The sequence below is a fragment of the Pempheris klunzingeri genome, chromosome 3 (genome assembly GCF_042242105.1).
Source record: "Pempheris klunzingeri isolate RE-2024b chromosome 3, fPemKlu1.hap1, whole genome shotgun sequence".
Lineage (NCBI taxonomy): Eukaryota > Metazoa > Chordata > Actinopteri > Acropomatiformes > Pempheridae > Pempheris > Pempheris klunzingeri.
Genome location: NC_092014.1, coordinates 3,560,646 through 3,585,318, shown reverse-complemented (window position 1 = coordinate 3,585,318; position 24,673 = coordinate 3,560,646). Strand labels below are relative to the sequence as shown.

The window sequence follows — 24,673 nt, the reverse complement described above, 5'->3', positions numbered from 1 at the left end:
AATATCGTCTAACTTAAGAAACAAGTTTATATCAAGATCTTGACATTTTGGGTTATGGTACGTGTTATTCAAGATTACTGCTATGCATTAACTGCATGATAAATAAATGTGGAAGCCAAAACGATATAAAGTCACACAGATTTATGCAGCTGCAGTAATGTTTAGAGGTGTGTGTGTGTGTGTTGTGTGTTGTGTGTGTGTGTGCGTCGCACTCACTGCGGCCACCCCTCTCCAGTCGAGACAGTGAAGAGGGTGAGCAGGGCCCAAGCCACATTGTCGTAGTGGAAATCGTACTTCTTCCACTCCCGCTTCTGAGCTTTAACTTCATCTCGGTCATACACCAAGTACTCGCCCCTGCGGGGGAAACACACGCACGCTGGGTTTATGATGAGAAAACGAGATATGTGTCGATCAATAAAAACAAAAGGAGCGTCAGGACTAACATGCATCTTTGTGTATGGCTGACACACTGAGGTTAGGGTTGGTCCAGTCTTGTAGAGAGACTGTTTATTATCATTCCCAGTGAACTCCTCTAGGTGGCAGCATCTGCACAACAGATACATCTGGCCAAGAGACTGAAGTGGTTTCTTATTTTGGCATTAACAAACGTGCATGGATCAATTATCCATACAGGACAACATCACTGGGGATCATTTTACAGAACAGCACCACAGAAGATGCTCAAAGTAAGGGATAAATATCCTTTTTCTTAATAAATAGGAATTACAAACTGTACAAAGATCCTTTGAATGCTTTTTGCACAACATATATCAGAACACTTTTGTCTTGTACACTGTGTGTGTGTGTGTGTGTGTGTGCACCAACCTGCAATCGCGCTCAAACTCTTTGGATTCGTCCGTGCAGTAGAAGAATCGGCCCTTGAAGAGCTGCACGGCCACCACAGCGAAGATGAACATGAAGAGCATGTAGACAATCAAGATGTTCAGCACATTCTTTAGAGAGTTGACCACACAGTCAAACACGGCCTGCAGGACAGAGACGGAGGAAGACGCAGCTTTTGATTAGATAGATCGAAAAAAACATACTGAATGCATTGGTCAGTGGTCACTTCTGTGGTGTTCTGATAGCGTTCATCAACTAATAGTGATGGTGGTAGATAAGTATTTGGCCTGTGACTACACTGGGTAGAACTGTGACACATTTTAAAGGAAAATCCACCATTAACCACTGATACTTACAACTAGAATACATTTGAAAGGTTTAAAGAAAATGGTGGTTTAGAACAACTTGGTTCTAACTAATTTGACTTGGTATAAAGACCTAAACTTTATGTATCTGTGCCTGTGTCTCTGAGCCCCCACCTTTAGCTTGGGCAGTCGTTTGATGGTCTTCAGAGGACGCAGCACTCGCAGCACACGAAGGGACTTGATCGTACTGATGTCTTTGCCCTTGCTGCTCCCCCTGCAGTTCAGCAAAAGAACAGCAACGGCGTCAGAGGAGAATTAGAGCGCGGAGCGAGTGGAGACATGACGAGATGGAGCATTCAGAAGAGCTGTGAGGGGTATGTCTTCAATGTTGACTTTATCGTAAACATAACCTCTACGGTGACAATCTATGTGATAGCAACATATGATATGACACTTGCAGTATACTTATAGCAGAAAAAAGTACACTGCATCTGTGTGAGCAGTCTTACAGTCTCTTCTTCTGAGGAAAAAAGAAACTTTTAAGTGCACGTCAAACATGAAACCAGCAGGACGGGGAGCTGTCTGACTGTTCGGTTTCATGGACACCAAAAAGCATCATCATCATCATCATTTATTACAATCTTCACCATTATACAATAGACATTCACTCATTCCATGTCGACAGGCATCTCCCGGCAGAGTGCCCAGCCAAACCTCTTTCTTTCTTTTTCAGTGACACGTTGTTCGGTTCTTGTTCGCAAGAAATGGGAGTTTTAGATGTGAACACATGAAGCGTGAACTTCAAGTATTACATGGAGAGGATTATGTTGATATAATCCTGAGTTTAAAAACACTAAATGAACTGGTTCTGGTGGGTTTCGCATAGCTTCCTTTCATTTAAAATCCAGATTTCGGAAAAAGGTTTTTGTATTTTTCTTCGCTCGGGACTGCAACCCGAATCGAAGAAGACAAGTGCAGGAAACGGAGGCTATGTGAGACTCTTGGGACATGTGATGCTGCTTGCAGACCACAACATCACATGTCATAACACAAACAAACACTTTGCACCAATAACGTCGGATGAGCCGTGAGAGCGACCGGAGGAAACGATGTAGGGCCCAAAGTCAAACGCCCGCACTCGTGTGTTTTAATGCGCTTGTTTCCTCCCTGAAGCCCATAATTGAACATTCTGCTCATGATTTGTGCCCCATAAACCAATATCTGGAGGGAAAAATTGGGGTGTCAAGGGAGTAAATAGCTGAGTTGATCTTTACTGTAAGTGGATGGGCCATTTTCAAAAACACAAGACAGGAGGCGTCTGGACGCCGGCCAAGCCTGAGCAGAAGAGAGGTCGTCCATCAAGGCTCGCTCTTTAACTATGAACTCAGTTCCCGTGGCAGAAAACGTAAGACAATTCAATTCAAGGCTGATTGATTGAGTCTGAGCCTTGGAAGTTCTGCGTGTATGCGCGTGTGTGTGTGTGTGTGTGTGTGTGAGTGAGACTCAATCGATAATCAATAGGCCTTTCTCCTTTGAAGTTGAGTAGGACTGAGGTCTCTCTATCAGAGCAGCTTGAGAGTATTAGAGTAAAGCCCAGTAAGGCCATAGGTGTTAGGAATTAAAAACATCCGTACGCACACACACTCCAACTCTCGTGCACGCACACACACACACACACACACACACACACACACACACACACACACACACACTAACACACTAGCATAATAAGGGCAATAGCTCTTTGAGTCTCACAACTGATGTATAGGTATGTTCACTACACTGTTTCAGCATTTTGTCACTCCAGCTACAAGAATGTTCCACTGAAATGGGGCGTTCCCTAAACGGCAAATTCAGACGATACTTCGCCCCAAAATAAATCTACGATTTTAGTATCAAACCCTCAACATCTGTGGGACTGAAAGGTGGCTGTAAAAGGCAGAAACACTGTAACAGCAGCTGTCGAAAGCTTGGATTCACGTCTACGGTGGATGTCAACGGTGGAAAGCGTACGCTCCTGCAGCACACTGCTCTGTAATAGATTCTGCTGTTCATCCACAGGATCAGCATGTCCATATATTCTCATACAACACTGACACGCCAAAATACTCATGAAGGGTAATATCGAACGTGTAAGTAGGCACAGCTGGGGCCCAGGTGGCTCTGGGAAAGTTGAACTTAGTGTAGGTTAAAGGGAGACTTTAACTACTGTGGTGTTTCCCACATGTACCTCAGTCCAATTCATTCACATAAACAATGGTGGCTCTTTGGGGTGGTTGCTATTCGGTTCCTCAGCTTAGTTTAGTTGTGCTCGGTAAAGGTTTTCATTTGACAAAAGGTGCTGTGTAGCACCTTTAAAGATACTACTGCTACTACATAGCACTAAAAGTGTTTCCCTTATGATTACGAGCCATTGAAGCACTTTTAGTGTTATTTAGCACCGTTTTTATTTAGTGTTTAGTGTTTTATTTAGTTTGGCCTCATGTGAATCAGGAACAAGGGAGAGTGGTTGTTGTGAAGCTGATGAAGTGTGGAGAACAGTAAAGTGCTGCTGCTTACAAAAGTTATGTCTCCATCCTGCTGTTTCTTCTCATTAAGAGTGATCCAAGCACCATATATTGAGCCCTAACGTTAAATTAATATACTTAATATGCTCCACAGTTTTTGTTTTTGTGGCAAACCTTTGAACCATATTAATTCAAGATGGCCACAGCACTAACTTGTATGGAGAAACAAAACAAGACAGTTTTTACAGCCACCTTTTAAGCCCGTGGATTGTGACTGTTTGACAACCAAAACACAGACTGTGGGTTGAGTATCACTAATTTTCTGTTCATGAATCATTTGCAGAAGTAGAATAGGAAAGAAAAATCAAATTAAACCCTTTAAATCAAACCTAACGACGGAACTACTGAGGTGTTTGGATGTTTTTCTGTGGCATGAACGTAAGGCGGTGAAGAATAGGACAAGGTACGATACGGCGAGGATGAGTACGAACGATCAGAAGAACAAAGAAAGAAAGAGAGAGAAGCCAATTTGATCCGGTGGTGGAGAGCAGGGGGACAGAGCGGAGGAGGACAGAGGAAGGACTTTACCGGGTGGTGCTCCTGTGGAGTTTCACCGAAGGTGGAGACAGCGAGAGTCAGTGACAGCGACAGAGAGAAAGACAGAGACAGAGACAGAGGAAGGAGAGGAGGAAGGGAGGGAAGGAAGGAAGGAAGGAAGGAGAAGGGGGGAAAAACACATAGAAAGACAGACAGACAGACAGACAGACACACACACACACACACAGACACACATTGATAGAGAGACAACGACAAAGACAGACACAAGACAAGAGAGAGGGGGTTTGGTAGAAACAGGAAAAAATACATTCATATGAGAGACAGACAAAGAAGGAAGGACAGCAAGATGGCCATACCTGCTTAGAACCCCGCCCACACCCACTAACACACACACACACACACACACACACTGTATACACACTCAGATACACAAATACACACATCGCTGCCTCTCATTCAACCTCCCCCTCCCACACACATCTCTTGTCTCCATGACTACTGGATGGGATGTCTACAGATATGGACCTGTCTCTCTAATTTGTCATTACATGAAGGGAGTTCAACATGTTGCATTATTACATTATTATTACACATGTTGGACACTTTTCACTCTCACTGAATGTAGTACGTTGGATTATTTGCCAACATTGTCTTACATTACTACATTGTTGCATTGATTTCTACAAATCTGCACTTGTCAATTGTGATTTTATGAGATTTTATTGGCTTCATAAGACCAGGAGGCCGTCAAACAGCGTAGATCTGATCACAACCACGCTAAATATAATTATAATAACACAACTTCAGGATATGTATCTTAAGTTTCATTATCATGGTTGGCTGTCTGCATCTTGCATTTAAATGTTATCAATCTGTTGTTAAAGGGTTTGTTTGCATTTTGATCAATTTAAAAAAAACTTTTTGGCAGCTGTTAGACAGGTGAGAGTCTGGTGGATGTGTCCACTGTGGAGAAGTGACCAATGACTTTGTTCCTGCAGATTTTATCAACAATGTTTACTTTTTATAGACTACAATTAGCTTAGATTAGCAAATACAGGGCATTAATGTGGTCAAATGTATATCAAGTTATTGTTAAAATACAGCTGAATTAAAGATAATTTACATAATCTGAAATTTCCCCTTTGCATTGTTGCCCAATACAACATTCAAGCAGATACCTTTTGTTCCATCACAGCTGCACAAAAACAATCATCCTTAAAATTCACCCATGCAATAATTCCCACGCAACTTCTTGAAATCTATAGTAAGGCCACTCCTGTGAACGTGGCCCCTGGCTGAGACTCTAGATGTGCACAGCCTCCTTCCCTCCTGGCCGTCTTCTGCTGTGGCCTGCTGTGCTACCAGCTCTATGAAGAATTACCTTCACGGTTGGGAGAGGAAACTCGATTGCAGCATCCATTTACACCGATTCTTATCTTATCACACCATAATGATCAATTAGACCAGGCCTACAGCACAAATTGCCCTCATTAGATCGGCAATCATCTAGTGGGATTTTTATCAAAGCTGTTTTGCATGCACATCGGCACAGGGGAAGAAAAAGGCTGCTGGTTCCAGGTTTTCTTGACATGTTAGAGCACATAGGCATACACTCAGGACATCCATCATGAGTAGAAACTCAAGAAACCAGGATTTGTGTGTATTGTCCCATACACACACACCATCAATGGAAAGAAAAAGCAAGTACTGCGACTGCATGCAGTTCTCAGTCAGTTTTCCATTCATTTATTTGGAGGATGAAGGGTGCCAGAAGCGCAATTGTTATGTTTAAAACCCATAAAAAGTACGAAGCCATTGCACTCTGACCATGCTAAAAACTGCTCTCCGTACAATGGTTCTGTGATGTACCTGCTTTGAAAACAATATCATGCATCGGAGTGAAATTTCAAAGTTGTGTGTGAAGCCTTTCGCCCCTTTCAGTAAAACTGCACTGTAGCTCAGCCCTGGAGCAGATGGTGGGAGCAACGAGGCAAAGGAGGGAGAGATGGTGGAGAGAGAGGAAGGGTGGAGAGAAGAGGTACTGAGGGGGGGGGGGGGGCAATAGTGGGAGAGTATCCTATAAGGGAACGGAAAAGGGCGATTAAGAAAGTGAGAAGGCGAGGGAAGGGAGGAGAGGGGAAGGGGACCAGTGCAGGAGGGAAGGAGACATTCTTCTTTCGGTGGGGAGTCATGCTGTGGAGGGTGCAGCAGTGGAGTGATTTTCAACTGGTTTTGCTGTTGCTGTATTTCTGTGCAGGTGCTGCTTGGCTTATTTAACTTTAATTGAACACTTTCACTTTACGCTGCATATTTATCTGTCTACCGCCGTCTTTTGTCTTTCTGGTAACTTTTGGCTGCTGCTGGTAGATCTGATACTGTACGTACAGCAACAGTGAAGGTTTTGAATTGTGACACAGGTGTGAAATGTTCAACCAAAGTGATAAATCACTTTAAATTCATACCACCTGTCTCCCGAAAGCTTGTATGTGCATCTTACCCATCCTGCTTGCTGCTTGATTTACTTTTACTGCTCTTGGTTTCTGTTCACTCTGCGTTCAGACTGTGAGCAACACATTGCTATAATGCTGTCAAACAGCTGATGTGAGTTTGCGCTACGTGATGTTGCTGGACAGAGTTATATGTGCTGACAGCTCTGGTTATCAAGAAAACACATCAGCCATTGTTAGCATTGGCTGAGGTTTCTAGTTACTGGCAGGGTGAACACATAGCGACAATGACACTCAGAGGAGGACCGGAGCTTATATCTGCTATTAAAAACAGAGGTGTTCAGACTGAGTGCGAAATGAAATCATTAACACCACTGGCTGTGGTGCGGTGGGAGATGTCTGCTCCTATTCTTTTCACACTCTACTGAATGTGTTCAAGGCATTGTGGGATAGCAGGCGGCAAAGAGAGATTGACCTGCAATGTGAGAAAATAAAGAGCTCGAAAGATCATTTTTATATTTTGATCACCTGTAAAGTCTCTACATTTAGGTGAAGTCAAACAACTGTGGAATAAGCGTGATTTTATTTTGCTTAAGTTAAAGGATACAGATAGAATTATTCTATATTTGTCTTATTGTCAAAAATAAATTCCATAAAAAGACCAAAAACAACAACTAATTGATCCTACTGACTTACTGTTGCACCAGTTAACGTGTACTACAGTTTATTTTGAGTTTATACTTTATACTTTTATACTCTCTATCTATCTTAGATGTTAATAAGGACAAACACCCTAAAATAATGTGTACAGAGTGGATCCTGCATACGTTGTCCTGCTGCTGTAAAAGCTGCATTAATTGCCGCTGAAAACATTCACCAACAAAAAAACCTAAAACTTAAACTGCCCAACTTGTTTCAGAAAAGTAATAAACCATATTTTAAAAAAAATAAACTATACATTGTGCTTTATGTCTTAAGTAGACACAGATGGGTTTGTTTGAGTGCCAAAGAGAAGGTAGAGATCTCAGTCAGTATTGGGAGAGGGCCTGACACATTTTGTTTTAGTCTTTTTATGGAATTTGTTGAGCGTAAGACCATTTTTTTGAATGGCACAAAGAATTGCATCTTGCACACCTTGACATCAGTACATGCCATCGCTCTAAAATCTGCTTTACATTCAGTCTAAACACACTTTGACAGTAGCCATTAGCTTTAACTAGAGCATATTCTTTGCCTGTGACTGAGTCCAAACATCATTAACACAGTTGTGAGTGATGCCCGTCTACTGCATCACACGTTGTGTTCAGGTTCATGCAGTCACCAAGGCAGACATGCACCAGGCATCCACAGAGCTGAAGAGGATGCACACACAAGCTTATTTCTGTCTTACTTGTTTTGTTTTTTTTTCTCACAAACACACATTCAGTCCCTCCAGCTGCATACATATTTAATTAATATGTATCTATATAAAATTATAAGAAATCATTCCACCTGCCTCACCCTGCCCAGGCATGCCTCCCACCTTCCCTCCCACATTCAGTCTGACTTCCCCGGGTCGTGCAGAGGAAGGAGAGTTAAATACCTGAGCCTCCGGGCACGTTAACATGGTCAGAACGACGGGTGAGTATGTGTGTTTGTGTTTGAGTGTGTGTGGTTAAAAGAGAGAGAGGGGAAGGAGCCGATGAGCCCTGGCGGTGTTCTTCCCTGTGGTGAACAGATAGCCTGGGCACTTAAAGGGTTAAAGGTGTCTGGGGCGCCCTCACCCCCACGGACTGACTGACGGGGACCTTCAGCCCAGAGGACGGGGGAGGATGAAGAGGCGGCAGTGTGGTTGGGTTGGAGGCAGGATGTTGGCTTTAATGGTTGTTGGAGAGGCAGGGTTGAAAAGCGTGTGAGTGTGTGGTGGAATTTGGAGGGGTAAAAAGGGATATAGAGGTTATAACCAGACAAAGGTGGAGACTGGGGCGGGGGGTAGGGATAACACCAAGCTAGGGAGCAATGGGTGACCCTTGTTCCTAACACACAGCAGGTAAATTCAACACATGAATGCGTAACATTTAGTCCAAACGTAAACTGTCAGATGCAAATTTGCACTCTTTCTTCTTCGCTGAACCCATAATTGTTCATCCAGTGCCACCATTGGTCAGATTCTTTTAAACTGGTTTATGACTTTATGCCCAAATACTTGCAAAACAGACCCACCATTGGCTGTGCTTTGTGTTAATTAGTAAATGTTAAGGAATAGCTTATAGCTGCTATATATTAGTGTGCTAGCGTTAGCCTTCGAGCTAAAGCAGCGTTGATGCCTGAGTATAATCTGTTTGTGCTCTTAGCATGGCTGCAGACCGTTAGTCTATTTTCTAAAGTATCTTCTGGTTTTATAAAGAGAGGGTTGTTCTGGCAGGAAGAACTGGACTGACCATGAGGTATGAATTTTGCATGAACAGCTTAGATTTGGAGCAAGTTAATAAAAAGGTAGCCAAAATAGAGAAACAAGTTAATGTCCCCTTTCTGTTTGCTGAAGCATAAAGGTGATTTAGAGAGTTTAACTGGGAGCACAGAAAGCAATTCAGTATTGCCTTATTCTCTTACTCACTTTGCTGTATGTTAGGAATGTCAGGAGGGGTGTAAGGGAGGTGAGCGAGGGGAAATTGGGTAAATACGCAAAATGTAACTACAGGAGGGGTTTCTTTTGAAAGAGGTGGTGGAACGGTATCTGGAAGGTGGAGAAGACGTCAGCAGGAACCAAAGCTGTGGAGGGCATGGGGAAAGGTTTGGGGGATCAAAGTTATGGCTTTAAATGCAAGAAAAGAGGAAGGGATGACTCACGGCCTGGTTGGTGGACATATCAGAGCGGCATGGATTGGCAAATAGGGGATACAAAGGGACAGGAGCAAGGAAGATTGGGAAAGAAAATGTTGAGACGGAGTAGGTGGTGCTTTATATCTTATTAGGTCAGACAGTTAAGGGGAATGATGTTTGGGAAAGGTTTTGAAGTGACTGTTTCAGACAGGGGTTGGGGTTATTTGAGGGGTGAAAGGTGGGTGAAGACAGTGCAACTACACTCTAAAAACTAATTTCGCCTTCGGTTTGGGGTTCCTCACTTCAACTCCAGATGAACTATCCAAAAATTCGTAGAACTACTGGGGTTATAGTTTTGAAGGAGTACCTCAGGGTACTGTCTGAGGTTCCCAAACGATTGTAGAATCAAGAAAAACCAAAATGTTATGAGACATTTTCTTTTTTAGAGTGTAGGTCAGAGGTTGGTGATGATCATCTTGTACATTAGGAGGAGAATTTAATTAAAGATCACGGGTGCTTGTCCAGATGAAGGTGACGATGAAACATAGAGAAAGACCTGCTGATACAATGCAACACATGAAGATGACCAATGAGGGAATAGAGACTGAAATGGAGAAAGAGGAGACTGCAGGAGGGAGGAATATTAAAGGGACAAGAAGGAGAGGACCAAGACAGACAGAGAACATTAAACAAAGAAAAGAGTGAGGCAAGACTAGATAAGAGAGAAAAAGTGGAAAAGGACAAAGAAGAACAAGGAAAAGAGAGACAGCAATATAAGAAAAAAGGAAAGTTTCGAGACAAAGGAGATAGAGGTAAACGACAGATTAAGGGAGAATCAGGGACAGAGTGATAGGACAAGAAAAAGAATAGGAAAAAAAAGGAAGTGATGATTTCTGAAGTACAGCTGGCTGAGAAAATAGGAGAGAAAGATCAGCATTGCTTGGTGTGTCGGACACACAAGGCTGGGCGACAAGGGTCTTTCTGTGGATGGTAAAACATGTGTGTGTGTGGGTGAGGGTGGAGGAGATGATGAAGAGGAGGGTGGGGAGGGGCACTTACGTGAAGGCGAAGGCCACCAGAGCACCACTAACCACAATAAAGTCCAGAATGTTCCACAAGTCGCGGAAGTAGGAGCCCTGGTGGAGAAACAAGCCCAGCACGACCATCTGGAAGACACGGAGCACACTCAGTACAACACACACTTACATTTACACTTTTACTAACAAACACATACACACTACACACACTTACTGAACTACACACTCACACACAAGTCAGTGCACTTCAAAGGGCACAGACACACAGCAAAATTATAAAACACACACACAAGCACGAACATTAATATTAATACACACAGAAATGTTTACAAAAGGACAAACAAAAAAACAGTCATACATAATTTTTTTATTAATTTGTTAATGACAAAGGCACCAAAACACACACACACACACACACACACACACACACACACACACACACACTGATACTTTGTTACCTTGATCAACATTTCAAACGTGAAGACGCCTGTGAAAACGTAGTCAAAATAACGCAGCACCTGCAGAGCAACACATGAGACCATGAGATATAATTATCATATTAGAGAGAAAGAGAAGCAGGGAGCTGAAAAAAAAAAAAACACAGCGAGGGAGATTAACAAAGAGAGAGAAAGACAAACAATCAGACACCATCCAGAGCCTAATCCTTATTCTAATCTTAATCTTGTTTTCATTTTCTATTTTCAAACTGCCATTTCACAATGTCTATTTGTTATATCCAATGTCCCATTTCAGTCTCTTTTTTTTTCCCAGGCAAAATTATTCTTCACTTTTTCTACCCAATAGCTAATTTTTTCTGTAATAACACACATTTGCAATTGATTAAATAATAATAGTGGTTTCTGGTTTGTTTTGAATAATGAAAAAAGCTTAATTCCTGTGCTATGCTGATTTAGGGCCTGTTGTGGTTTGACTAATTCTGGTCGTAAAATGTTAAGCATGCTGCAACTCAGTTGTTCCATTCATATCACAGAGCTTGACCCAAAACAGATTTTCATAGATTATCCTGCATGCTGCCGACGACCTGCCAAGTGATGCCATCTGTGATGCTACTTTAAAAGCAAACATTCAAACATTAAGAGATATGTTCTCTTAAAAATATATATATAAATATTAAAAATGGCTACAAGTGGTGCTGTTATACATGAAACATAATACTTAACGTGTATGACCAACAGTTTCAGCACTCATTTTCTATTGTAAAGATGATGTCCTTGTTATATGATGTTATACCTGTTTTACACCTGTTTTATCTATTACATTGTATGTTTTATTTGTATTCTGTACGGCGACCTAAAAATAAAATGTATTATTATTATTATTATGTCCTGAGATGCTGGTGCACAAATCTGAGCTCAGCCCTGGTGCACGATATCATAGCAGATTATCATGGTCACCATTATTAATCTCTTCAGTGGCTTAATGCTCACCTGCACTAATGTAACACAACTCCTCCTCGAAACCAAAAGCCTAATCCTACACCAGCATCTGTGCTGGTGAAAACTATCACAGAAGTCTTGGCTCATCTTCATATCCTTGGGAGGCGTTTTATTTTAAGGATGTGGATGCAGGCGGACAGAGAAGACACACAGAGCGATGTCTCACATTGTTTTGTGGTGAGTCAGGCCAGACGGGGTCCTCTGCGGCGAGGGCGATGCTGCTCATAGCGATGACAGACAGGATGCTGAACTCAAAATACTTCAGAGTCAGGATGTAGTGACAGCACTTCCGAAACCTGGTGCAAACACACAGACGCATACACGTGTTGACACAAAAGAACACACAAAACAAGCTGTTTAAACATTTCTGGGCCCAGAGAGAAAAATGTTTATATTCCACAACTTTTCAATGTCCTCAACACGGACATGGTACAATGTTTTACAACAGTGTTTGACCAAAGTTTTACACACACATAAATACTCACGGGTTGGTGGTGGACATTATGAAGCAGGAGCTGTAGGGAGGCATGGGTTTGGGGCCGTCTTCGTCTCCTCCCTCGTCCTCCTCCTCCTTCTTCTCCTCGCTCTTCTTCTGGTCGGTGTTGGCGTTCTTGTTCACTGAGCGAAACAGAGAGAAAACAGAGGCGGAGGAATGGACGGACAGACAGAAAGGGGTCAGCTTCACCGGAGCAAGACAGTAAACACATGAAACACTTTGCCAGCATTGTGTCAAGAAAACAACGATTTAGACCCATCTTTTTAAAAAGGGGCACGCCGCTGATTTCACATGCCAAAATATTACAGTGTGTGTTTTAATGGGAAGCCTAAGCAACAAACCGGGGACATGGATTTTAAAAAATGTGGATATTCACCCGTCAGGGAGGGTTTTTATAAAACATAGAAATTCTACTTTACTAATTGTAGGATCCAGTGTTTTTGTAGCTTGAGTGACTCAAAGTCAGAATATCTTAGTCTCTGCTGTATCAACTTAATTAGATCATCAGTCTGTTGAAATGTTCCCTAACTTTACGGAAATACAACGCTAAACTGCTTGAGCATTCTTTTAAAATGGAGGAACAGTCAGATTCTACAGAGAGCAGTAATGAAGAGCATTAATCAAGACGACCGTGCTGAACTATAGTCTGAGTCAGAGTTTAAAGGGTGCTTTGTTACTCATTTTTACCATTTAATATTCTCTTAAGATAGTTGTCCTTAAAAATGAAATTATCTCTAAATTTGTACTTGTACCACCATTAGCTTTTCAGTTAGGATCTGGTAATGCTCCATTTCAAAGGCTATTTGTCGTGCTAACACCACCATCTTGAATGTACACTACTCACTAAAAGTCAGGGATGTTCAGCTTTCAGGTGAAATTTCAGGATGAACCTAAAATACATTCTAACCTTTCCAGGTGAACTTAATGTGACCTTCTCTAAACCTTTGAATGCACATGTCCAACTGTTCAGTGTCTCAGTACTTTCTGCACCAGCTGCTGTTCTCTAACAAGAAGCTTAACAGCAACATTCACAACAGGTTTGATCCATGAATCCACCAATACATTTCCTGCTTCAGTTAGAATTGGTATTTAAACAGTCCTCCTCATCCTGCTGTTCACATTCTGACATCACGAGACCAAGACGACACCTAACAGTTGATCAGCAGCACCTCAACACTGGAGGCTTCAAACAGGAAGTCCTCAGACGGAGGTGTTCACTGAGCTTAGAGGGTCACAGAGTGTCATCAGGAGGTTGGAACAGTGATACAGAGACTGGAAGAGTCACAGAAAGGAGAGGAGTGGACGTCCTTTGGCCACATCCCAATTTATTGAGACACCGAAAATGTTTTGTTGTGGTATACCTACCACTGTTGGTAGATTTTCTTCAAATACATTGTTTAAAATGAAGAAATCACCATTGCATGCTTCTACTTAAATGCCCTACTTTCATGATATAATATCACTGTAGCATTCACTTTCACCTGAAAGTCGAACATCCCTAACTTTCTGTGAGTAGTGTATACGGGCCACCAAACTCTGAGTGGAAATGTAGTGTTGGGAAGGACGGGACTGCAGCAGTAGGACAGGTGCTGCATGGACCGTGTTATTCTCAAGGTCTGCCTAAAAGGATGTCTAGCCAGGGAAATTCTGGTCATTAATTTTTTAACCCCCCTTTTAGTCAACAAACCCCAGACGCTCACCTTGCAGGATGGCATTGGTGGAGGGGTAAGGGTAGACAGGTGGCATGTCTATCTTTGTGTAGTCGGGTTTGGCCATGCTGGTCAGGATCAGGCTGTCCATGCTGTGCAGCAGGGTGTGGGTGTCGGCGTCACGGCAGTTCAGCAGGTTGTTGACGTGGTCGGGATGATCGGGGTGATCCGGTGGGAGGGTGTAGGGGTGCTCATGGGCACTGGCCAGCTTGCTGTTGTTGCGGAAGTTGTCCAGGTCCTCGTTGTACTGCTGTATGGGTCGTGTGGTGGACAGGCTGGGGCAGGTGCTGTGGTGCTCCCTGATGAAAGAGGGAGGGGTGGGAGGAGAAGGGATGTAAGGAAAGGAGGAGGGAATGACACAAGGGTGGAAAGGATCTCCAGTACTTCATGAAAAATATATTTTACCGTATACACTACAAGAAGAAATCTGTTCATTTAGCCAATTGGAGCTAGTCTATAAAGGATGCCACACTCCTGACACAGACATTTCAAAATAAAAGTACACCAGAAAATGTAACATAAACAGCATCATTCTTTACAATCACTAAACACAGATAGACTCTAAAGCCGGAGTTAGTATCAAAACCTGCTAATACTGTTCAAAAACTTCATCCAGAGCCCTCAGATTAAAGCCAACCATGGATGACCAGCATTTGTAGTTTGACAACCCAACAGAAATTTAGACGCAACCGATTTGTGATGAGCTTCCAGGCAGCCAATCAGTGTCAGGTCGCTTCCTGATAGACAAACTTAACTGGCTTTTAATTCTTGTCAGGCTGTAATTTGAGAGAAACACACAGAGAAAATAAACCCTTCCTTCACTCACTTTCTGGTGCGATGCCCTCTGCTCCTCTCCTGGTTGCCGTGACGATGCCGTCTCGTCTTCCGCGCCTCCCCTTCCTCGCCTTTCTCGACCTCTCCCTCTGTCCCCCTGGATCTATGCCTCCTGCCTTCCTCCCCCTCCTTGGCGGCCCTGCGGTGCTGCCTGGACCTCCTGTGCTCATTGTTCCCGTCTCCCCCTTCGCTCTGGTGGGGGGACGCGCTCCGGGCCTCTCTGCCCTCTCGGTTTCTGTGCCGGTGGCCCCGGTGGCTCCTGTGGTTGTGCCTCCCCTCCCCCGGCTGGCCCTCCACGTTGCCCAGAGACGTGCAGCTGAAGCCGTGCTCCATGCGGGTCTCCGCTGGCTGGCCTGTCTCTCCGCCGTCCGGCCCATTGGCTTTTTGATGATGGTGGTGGTGGTGGTAGTAGTGGGTGGCTCGACGGTAGTGGTAGATGTCCTGGCGCCGGTACTCCTGGTCCAGAGGCAGCTCGCCGGGCTGGGTCTTGTTGGTGTTGTTGTTGCGGTTGTCCTGCGGGTTGACTACCAGTGGCCGGTCCAGGTGGGTCTTCATATCACCACGTGCTTTCCGTGGGTAGGACACCTGGGTTGAGGTAATGGGGTAGCAGATGGGATCAGTGGGTGCAAGATACATTTTAACAGACATACAGCATCTTCCTACTTACCCCAAGTGTCATCTAGCCATGCATGACAGTTTTGGTTTCATTTGTCCTGGTTTTTAGCTATTGGCCTCTAAAGCTTCACTTGCCACCCAAAACACATATAGAATTAAAAGGAAATTCAATCTGTGCTCCTTATAGCATATAAAAATGCAAATGAAACCCTTTTGACCTCTATTCAAGTGGAGTGGCAGCTGAAATTTCAGAGACAGCTAATCACAAAACCTGAGAACACAAAACCGAACTTATTTGCATGGCAAATGTTGAGCAGTAAAATAAAGGCGGAAATATTTGGCCTTGATGCAGAACTGAACGCACCATGTACGTGACATAGTGTATGTTCTGTGGTTGTTTACACAAAAGAAGACAAATTAAAGGAAAAGAAAAGCTCATTTTTGACAAAAAATAACATGCATCTACAACAATGAAGGAAATAGTTCTTATTTCCTCATTGACCTTCATGCATATTTGTGTCTGTATAGCTGGGTTGTAACAGTTTTCAAGGAGCAGAAGCCCTTTAAACTCAAAACCATACATCACGTGTTATTCTAGGTTGCAGTAGCAGTGTGCTTCAAGGAGGACACAGTATAGGCCAGCTTTGACCTTCATTCAGGCAGTTTATACTCAGTTTATCCAGAATAAACCCAGAATTTGGACAATCCCCCTCTCCTGTTCCCACCCCCGAGCCACAGATATACACAGTTCGGCAAACAGTCCACCATTTTTGGAACATTTTGGAATCAAAATTTTCACGAATCTTTTCAGCCCACAAAATGGCAAACAGCTCCAGCTGTGAATACACAGTTTGCCGAGCCACATCCAGTCGACTCCTGATCATCTTCCTTTTTGAAGTGTGCTACACTTCAACCCGCTCCAGTTTTGAGACCGCTGCCTTCTTTGGGTACAGCTCTGGATTTCTCTGCATGCCCCACTTTAATAATGCATTGCTCCCAAGCACGCAGCTTCAAGCCGTCCCATATAGCAGCGGCTAGCGCAATAACAACACTCTTTCACTGGCTTAAAGGGACATTACACCCTGGAATCAAAACATCTGTGAAGTGCAGCATGACACAGAATACGCAGGGATAAAAAGCAGGCCAGGCCCTCATGTGAGTCCAGTGTTTTCATTGTAAATCATTACATACAGATGGGTCGACATCCAATGTAATTAAAGACTAACTTAACATCAGTCCTTATTAGTTAAAACTTTAAAGTCTCTTTAAATCTCCACATCCGGCATCACTCATGCATGTGGATGTATCCATGTCCAATGGTACATTGACCTGGAGGACACATCTACATCGCTGCAGCAATGTGAGGAGTTGGAGATCAGCAAAGACGAGATTTCCAGCTGATGTTAAATCACTCTTTGACAACATAGGAAAGCAGCGGCAACCAGTTTTTAATATATATTTATAGAAAAGCAGAGAAATGCCAAACAATGACTGTTACCTACAGAGAGAAACTTTTCTATAACAATAATGGGGATCAAGTTCAAATTCTACTGATCTTAAATGGACGTTTATGTACTATTTGCAATGATCTCAGACCAAAATCATCTTTACATACTCTGGAGTGAGGAAGGACTTCATCTCAGGATTGTGGTAAAACTCCAACTCTTAGGGAACAATTGAGAAACACTTTTAGATCTATTTTGCCCTTAAAATGTTGGAGACTACGATATTATATAGATTTTTGGGCCACTTGCTTGGACTTGGGGTCACTGGACACAATTAATATCAAATGTGCATCTGGTCACTTCAGTGTTTGAATTCATAACTTATTCAATTGACTTCCAAGAGTTGTTCATTGGCTGGGAAAGTTGGTGATGATGAAATGATTTAAAGTGAACATGGGTGGTAATGTCCCTTTAAAGTCACCAATCAGATCACTCTACGCAATACAACAGATATTCACCATATATATCAGGAGAACACTGCATATATATGTGTATATGTGTTTTTTTAGAGGGGGTCCTCACCTCTTCTCCCTCCCCTCCCACCTTCCAGTCGTCCTGCTCCAGCTCGTTGTAGAGCGCCTCGCGGCTCGTCATCAGGTTCTGTCTGCGGATCTCACTTGTTCTCTGCTCCCACACTGACTTGTTGCCCTTGGTGTGGTTCTTCTGCTGCTCCTTACTGTTGTGGGGGGGGGTGTCGGTGAAGGGGTGGAGGATTTAGAAGGGAAATAAGGGACGGTAGGTGAATGAGGAGGTCGATGACGATGATGGCAAAGAGGGAAAGGAAGATAAAAAGGGTTAGGAATTAGAGATTTTAGGACAGAACCATAAGATCCCTGTGGGAAATTACAAAGCAAATGTGTCTATACAAGAATATTCAATCTATAATTCTGATGTGAGACCCTGTAAAATATCTGAGGAAAAGAAGAGCAAGGATGAAAACTGTTTGAGTGTTTGTAAGTAAAGGATCATCAACTAGTAAAGTGGATTTCTTTCATATTTAAGGCCGATACCTTTACAGACTCATAAAAGCTGGTGGTCTGTGCCACCTGCCACTTTAAGAGACTGTTTTGGGTGTTTGTATGTAGCTAGCCTAGTTAGTTTCTATCACAGATGTATTAAAAGAGCTGAATTCGGAGGCACCACTCAGCCCTGATGTGCTTTTGTTCCCGTGGCTAAACTGTGGCGCTGCGTCATAAAAATCCCCTGCAGCCCAAAAAGAGTTTTCTCCATAAACCACCATTATAAAACTGTTGACGGACAAAACAAGGTCAGTTATCCCTCTTTGTGTGAGGAAATGGAGGATTCAAATCTGTAAAACTTTTTTCTGAGTCTATACAAGCTCTTTTTGTGTGCGAGGGCCAGTGGGGAGAGATTTTTAAGGAGTCGCACAAATGGAAGCAAAACAGGAAGCGAGGAAACCTTTTTGACTAATGCAATTTTCATACAAATGACTGACGGCCATGTTAGAGTCCTGCATCCGGTTCATCCATCTTTATGGCATCTGCTAGAGATAGTCTGCACCTAAAAACATCCAGCAAACCCAGTTTAACACCAGGAGTTTTCTGACGGCTCGCGTATTGTGAGGACGTGAAACCCAAAAGAACAGAGTGGAACGTGTCTGATGGCATCTCTAATGGAGACTGAGGACAGAGTCTGTCAAGAAGCCAAGAAGAAAGAGTGTGAGACTGAGAAATGTTAATGGATCTTTCACTAGTAACAAATCCAACTTGTTCCAGACTCTCAACACTTGACAGAGGAGTTTGTGGTCAAAAAACGAGGGAAGGAGTGCAACCATTTGGTGTTACTGTGGCAGAGCTGTTCATCTGAAAGGCTTTTACAAATATAAATCACAAAATGGTTGAATCAACTGTTTAATACTGATTGAAATGGTGCCTCAGCATAAAAAACACATGTAAAAAATACCGTAATGTAAAAAATGTGCTGCGCTACGTGTTGATTTACTCATGTTGTGCTCTGTTGATTAAAAGGATGTTTATGAGCTCATCATCCAGCCTTAAAAAAACTATTTAGATTCCACAAATGGAAATCTTCTTCACCCCTGTTACGGTAAATGATTGACGAGTTAGCGTCTAATTGCCGAGCAGCACCTGCAGCGCACAACCACCAGCTTCTAATCTGGCCATCAAAGGCTGAAGAGTCCGGCGACTTCTAAAGGAGCAGCGGGGATTTTGTGAGCATCATTTTGATGTGTCCTATTGTCAGCGTTTCTGCTGCCAGGAGCAGATTTTACAGACTGTCCGCCTCTCGCTCTTCTTCACTTCACAAAGCCCTGAATCTGTTCCTTTCACTCTCAGAACAATCGCTTAATCATGTTTTAGAGGATGAGAATGGGGAGAGTGTGATGGTGGGTGTTTTGTGTGTGTGTGTGTGTGTGTGTGTGTGTGTGTGTGAGTGTGTGTGTGAGAGTGAGTGTATCACGTGTGCATGAATGCCTGCCAATCATAAATGTTAGGAAAGACAGATTAGAGGCAGAAACAGCGCTTTCTCTGCAATTTTCCAAAAAGACTCAGTAAGAGAGGCTTTTGTCCAGTGTGTGTGTGTGTGTGTGTGTGTGTGTGTGTGTGTGTGTGTGTGTGTGTGTGTGTAAAACAATTTTCTATAAGAGTGTGTGCATATGTATTTTAGAGTAAAAATGTACGTTCCTGTACAGTGCGTCTGTTTATGTATGTATTCGTGTTTTTCATGAGTGTGTGCACATGTTACTGTGTGTTTGGGCGGTACAGTGCAGTGTGTGTGTGTGTGTGTGTGTGTGTGTGTGTGTGTACTCACGCAGCAATAGACAGGTTGGCTGCTGACAGCGGGCTGACTTCTGCCACTTCCTTAGCCTTCTGCAGTGCTGTCTTCTGATTGGCCGCTTCCTCCTGCTCCTCCTCGTCCTGTTGGAGAAGAGGAGAATCATCCAAGTCGCTCAATCGTGGTTTAAATGTCAATATTACTGGCACATAAAATAATAAATATGTTTGGAAAATAACAAAAACAGCAAACAAGAACAAAAGGCAGTGATATCAAATAGTTTTTAATAAGACAAGAATAAGAAGATACCTTTCAATGGTCACAATAAACTAACTTTTTACTTATTTTTCTTAAAATAAATAAAGGGGAGGATGGTTTTTTTCCTGGTTTTATCCTGTACCTTGGTGAGCTCCTGGGCGTTGGCCAGATTGTCGACAGCGATGGCCAAGAAGACGTTAAGCAGAGTGTCTGAGGTGGCAGAAGTTAAGGAGAAATATTGATACAAGGCCAAACCAGAGAGGAAGCTGACAGTTTCTCAGACTTCTTACAATTAAGAAAGTCTCTTCAAATTTGTGGAGCTCAGATGGACGGGAAAAAGTCATCATCTAGTTTCATGGTCACAGGCCAAGATTATGGCTTTGACAGTATTTCTGGTCGGTATCGTTACATGCAAGCATTTTGCACACATATCTGTACGCGTATGTGAGCGCGCAGGCAGGATACAGTTGCCAAAGAGTGTGAGGACGATGAAGAAGATGGAGAAGACCATTCCTTTGTCGTTCACTCCCCCCTGCGATTCGATGCCATCGTACATCACCACGTTCCAGTCCTCTCCTGTCAGGATCTGCAGAGAACGGATGAGATTTTATTACTACAAAGAGCATCATGGATTAAATCTCACAAATTAAATGGACTCTATTCAGGACTCTTTATTAGAATTTATGTAGAATTCATTCAAGTCCCACAACTACTTTTCCATGTATGACAACATAATATCAGAGTAAAAGTCTCAAAAAGATTTAATTCATTTGCAGACTAACTTTTTTTTATATGAAAATTTTATACAAACAAATAATAAAATAATAAATGTAGCCGCACTACTTATGTTAACAATTATGTGTAAAAAAAAAAAAACATGATTTGAGTAGAATTGAGCTGAAATTTTACTGACGAGGTAAGAAGGAAGGAAAATTTATTCTGATTTTAAAATGCCCCAAGTCCCAAGAAACCTCTCACACACTGATGTGCACACACACACACACACACACACACACACACACACACACAGAGCTGGCCTCTGAGTCACTCAGAGACAATAAAGCAACACAAATGGCTCTTCACAAACGCCGTCTCTCCCTCCGAGCAGAGAGAACACAGAAACATGCAGTCAGGACTGAACAAATCATCTGACAAACTCATGACACGACAACAATGGGCATCATTCGATTTCACTCTCCAAAAAGGCTTCAGCTGTCCTGAACACGCACACGAGTGTGCATGAGTGTGCTCACAGTTGTGATTGGAAAAAGACAGTCACTCACAGGTACCCACTTTGCAAAAAGACAACCACGATCACACTGTGGAATTTATTTAGCTAAATAAATTCAAGTTGTATTCACATAAACAGAAAAAAACTAAATAATGATATTCTTTGATGTGTGAGTTAGAGTTTGTCCCTCTTTGTCCCTCCCTATGAGCCTACACTAATTAACAGTAAGAGGAAAAGGTCATCATAAGCCACATTATACCAGTAATTAGTTTCTTTTAGTACTGAATGATGAAATCCTTCCTACCTGAAACACCGTCATGATTGCTGCTGCAAAAGTGTCAAAGTTAGTGGACGGAGTCCCGCCTTCAAAGTTGAACCTGAGATGAAGAAAGGAAAGAAGAAAGTGAAACACGACGACAAGCGCGCACAGAAAGAAAGACAGAGTTTAGTTTTAGAGATAAAGAAGTGAGGTTGCGTTGATACTGACTGTCCTCCAAACAGCTGCATCCCCAGCAAGGCGAAGACCACGATGAAGAGGAAGAGAAGGAAGAGCAAGCTGACGATGGACTTCATGGAGTTGAGCAGAGAAACCACCAGGTTTCGGAGGGGAGCCCAGTACCTGAGGAGGAGGAGGAGAAAGAGGAGGAGGAGGAAAGAGGAAGAAGAAGAAGGAGAGATGAAGGGAAAACAAAGAAAGAGTGAAAAAGAAATGAAAGAAGAGAAGAAAACAGGAGAAAGAGAAACCATGAGGAGACTGAACTCCTTTTTAGAGTTTGGTTTTCACTTACAACAACAATACAACACAATATTGTTGAATTTTTAAAACAATGTCCAGCACACTGAAATATTATCTTCAAATCCTAAAACATATTATGTTAGAATTCAGATATTATATTATTTCAATCCAACATTAATTCAACAAAGAGCAGAGTCTGATCATGTTTGGTCAAGAGAAGTAAGTTTTCACATCACAAGGAATTTACATTAGTGTTTTGATGCATGATCAAGAAACATAGATATAAAATAGAGAACTGGTCTTTAAACCTTGGTGGCAATCAGCCCAATAATGTAGTTTCATGATTTCACTCGGTGACCCCTGCGAGTGTGTTACACACAAACAAACAGAATAATATGTGCGAGCCAAATCCAATTAAACTTTCTTCTGACGGGAGCGTCACAGAAGTGTCAAAGTGCCAGAACCCAGGAACTGTTCAGATGTTACAACAGTGAGAGGATTTTCAAATTAAAGCTCCCAAATCTCTTTCATATCAGAACCACAGCCTCGGTTTTGCCACCATGATGCTCGTCATTGTCTCGCTGGTGCCTGAGTGCGCTGACAGACATGCATGCATGCGTGCATACCGGATCTACGAGTGGCTCACGGAGGGAGACTTACTTGGTGACTTTGAAGATGCGGAGCAGTCGCAGAGCTCGTAACACACTGATCCCAAAGGATGTGCCGGGTTTGATGGTGGCCCACACCACCTCGAAGATACTGCCCACGATTACCTGCACATGCACACATACAAATGCGATGCAGTCAGATCCCGTTGCGTCCATTCAGGGCGTTAAAAGCTGCCAGATTCTGACTGACATTATGTTCCTGGGCCATTGATTGGATCAGTTTCTACTGTGCATGTGAAGCCATGTGTTAATCTAATAGTTTCTAGATTTATGGACATTGCAAGGAATTTTTTTTTTGCTATTAGGACAAAATCTGTGCATTTTGCTGTAGATTCAATTCCAGACACAGATTACAAAAGAATAAATTAACAATTACATTTTAAGCTTTCAGAAAATGTATCTACAAACTAAACAATCTAAATATTTTGTCTACTGCTCTTCAAAAATAACAAAGGACTTAAGGCATTTGATTAGAAACTAACAAACTTTGTATTTTACTAACTTGTTACCAGCTATTTGAGCTATCTGTGCTATCCTGCTCTGTTCACAGGCACTTGAAACTCCCAGTTCTCTACAACTTTCCATGAGAAGGTCCTGCAGCCGTCTCTGAGAGGAGCCGGACCGAGGGTGGATTCTTTCATATGAGTTCACTCGCTGGCGGCTGACTGAACATTTCATGCGTTTCATGGTGTCACTTTACCACGAACTGTATGTCAGCATATAATATGAAGCAAACTGACAATAAGCCTCTGAAACAATGTCACTATGACAAATTAATGCACAGCTATTGCACACGTTTGGGTGACAAGCGCGACGCTGAATCTGCTCATTGTTCATTTGTCGCAGGGCAACATTCGAAAAAATCTATTTCTCAAATCTGTTGATTAAATGGAGTGTTGGATTTGTCATCAAAACCTGAGAGATGTGAGTGTAATTAGTTTTTTCACTCAGTTACTGTGTGTGTGTGTGTGTGTGTGTGTGTGTGTGCACTCACCACACAGTCGAAGCAGTTGAATGAGGAGTGGAAGTAGGGCTGGATGCCCAGACCATACATCTTGATCAGCATCTCAGACATGAACAAACCGAGGAAGATAAACTCTGCATAGACTGAAGGGAGGGAAGGAGAAAGAAAGACAGAAGGAAAGCAGGGAGGGAGGGAGGGAGGGAGGGAAGGAGGGAGGGAGGGATGAGGAGAGTGGGTTAAATGGGGGACAGAGGAAGGTGAAAATGAAAGACGGTGAGGTCATGGAGAGATAAAGAGTGGATTGGAAAGAGGAGGGAGGAGCAGAAATGTAGAGAAGTCAGATAAAAAGACAGAGAAAGTGAGGGAGGACAGAGAAAAAACAAAAGAGAAGGAAGGGAGAGAACGTGGGAGAGTCAATAGTGGTGTGAGCCCAGCGGTGTATGACAGCCTGGTGATGAATGGACTCCATCAGCAGCTACAGCTTCATATGCTAATGACACTGGACACTGGCCAGGGACAACGAGCTGACTCTACCCTGTGAGGGCCGAGTGTGTGTGTGTCTCTGTGTGTGTGTGTGTTTGGTCATGTCAGCAGCAGCAAGTCTGAATCCAGAAATAAAACAAATACAGGAATAATGTACAAGCAGAATGTCATTGAACTTTTACACCAAACTATTTGCTGCTACAAAGCTCACGCTGGATTTCCTGGATTTTTCCAGTAAAATCAAAGACAACAGTGTCACCGGTCTTTTGTCCGTCTAGAATGAGTATAACCCAGCAGATATGACTGAAACAAAAAAGGAAAAGAGGGCGATAGTAGACTGTGGCACTGGTTTGTAGAGAAAACACAACATGTCTCTGCTATTTTAAGGAGTTCAAATTGTAAATGCGTTGTTCGCATGTGTAGGAGGAAACAGTTTGAGGTGTCGAAGGATGATTCAGGTTGGA

General features: G+C 42.8%; 1 protein-coding gene across 1 annotated transcript in view; it reads right to left on the bottom strand.

Annotated features, from left to right (window-relative positions):
- Positions 1 to 24,673, bottom strand: part of cacna1ab (calcium channel, voltage-dependent, P/Q type, alpha 1A subunit, b) — a 115,210-nt gene that overhangs the window by 36,355 nt on the left and 54,182 nt on the right. Inside the window, exons 12-28 of the mRNA XM_070828502.1 lie at positions 23,757 to 23,869; positions 22,755 to 22,867; positions 21,846 to 21,977; positions 21,663 to 21,735; positions 20,593 to 20,713; positions 20,270 to 20,337; positions 19,906 to 20,012; positions 17,638 to 17,791; positions 14,988 to 15,580; positions 14,153 to 14,460; positions 12,442 to 12,574; positions 12,123 to 12,252; positions 10,958 to 11,017; positions 10,522 to 10,628; positions 1,323 to 1,422; positions 826 to 986; positions 217 to 354 (exon numbers count right to left, since the gene is read on the bottom strand). Of these exons, the coding sequence (XP_070684603.1) occupies positions 217 to 354; positions 826 to 986; positions 1,323 to 1,422; positions 10,522 to 10,628; positions 10,958 to 11,017; positions 12,123 to 12,252; positions 12,442 to 12,574; positions 14,153 to 14,460; positions 14,988 to 15,580; positions 17,638 to 17,791; positions 19,906 to 20,012; positions 20,270 to 20,337; positions 20,593 to 20,713; positions 21,663 to 21,735; positions 21,846 to 21,977; positions 22,755 to 22,867; positions 23,757 to 23,869 (2,611 nt within the window). The remainder of the gene's footprint in view (positions 1 to 216; positions 355 to 825; positions 987 to 1,322; positions 1,423 to 10,521; positions 10,629 to 10,957; positions 11,018 to 12,122; positions 12,253 to 12,441; positions 12,575 to 14,152; positions 14,461 to 14,987; positions 15,581 to 17,637; positions 17,792 to 19,905; positions 20,013 to 20,269; positions 20,338 to 20,592; positions 20,714 to 21,662; positions 21,736 to 21,845; positions 21,978 to 22,754; positions 22,868 to 23,756; positions 23,870 to 24,673) is intronic.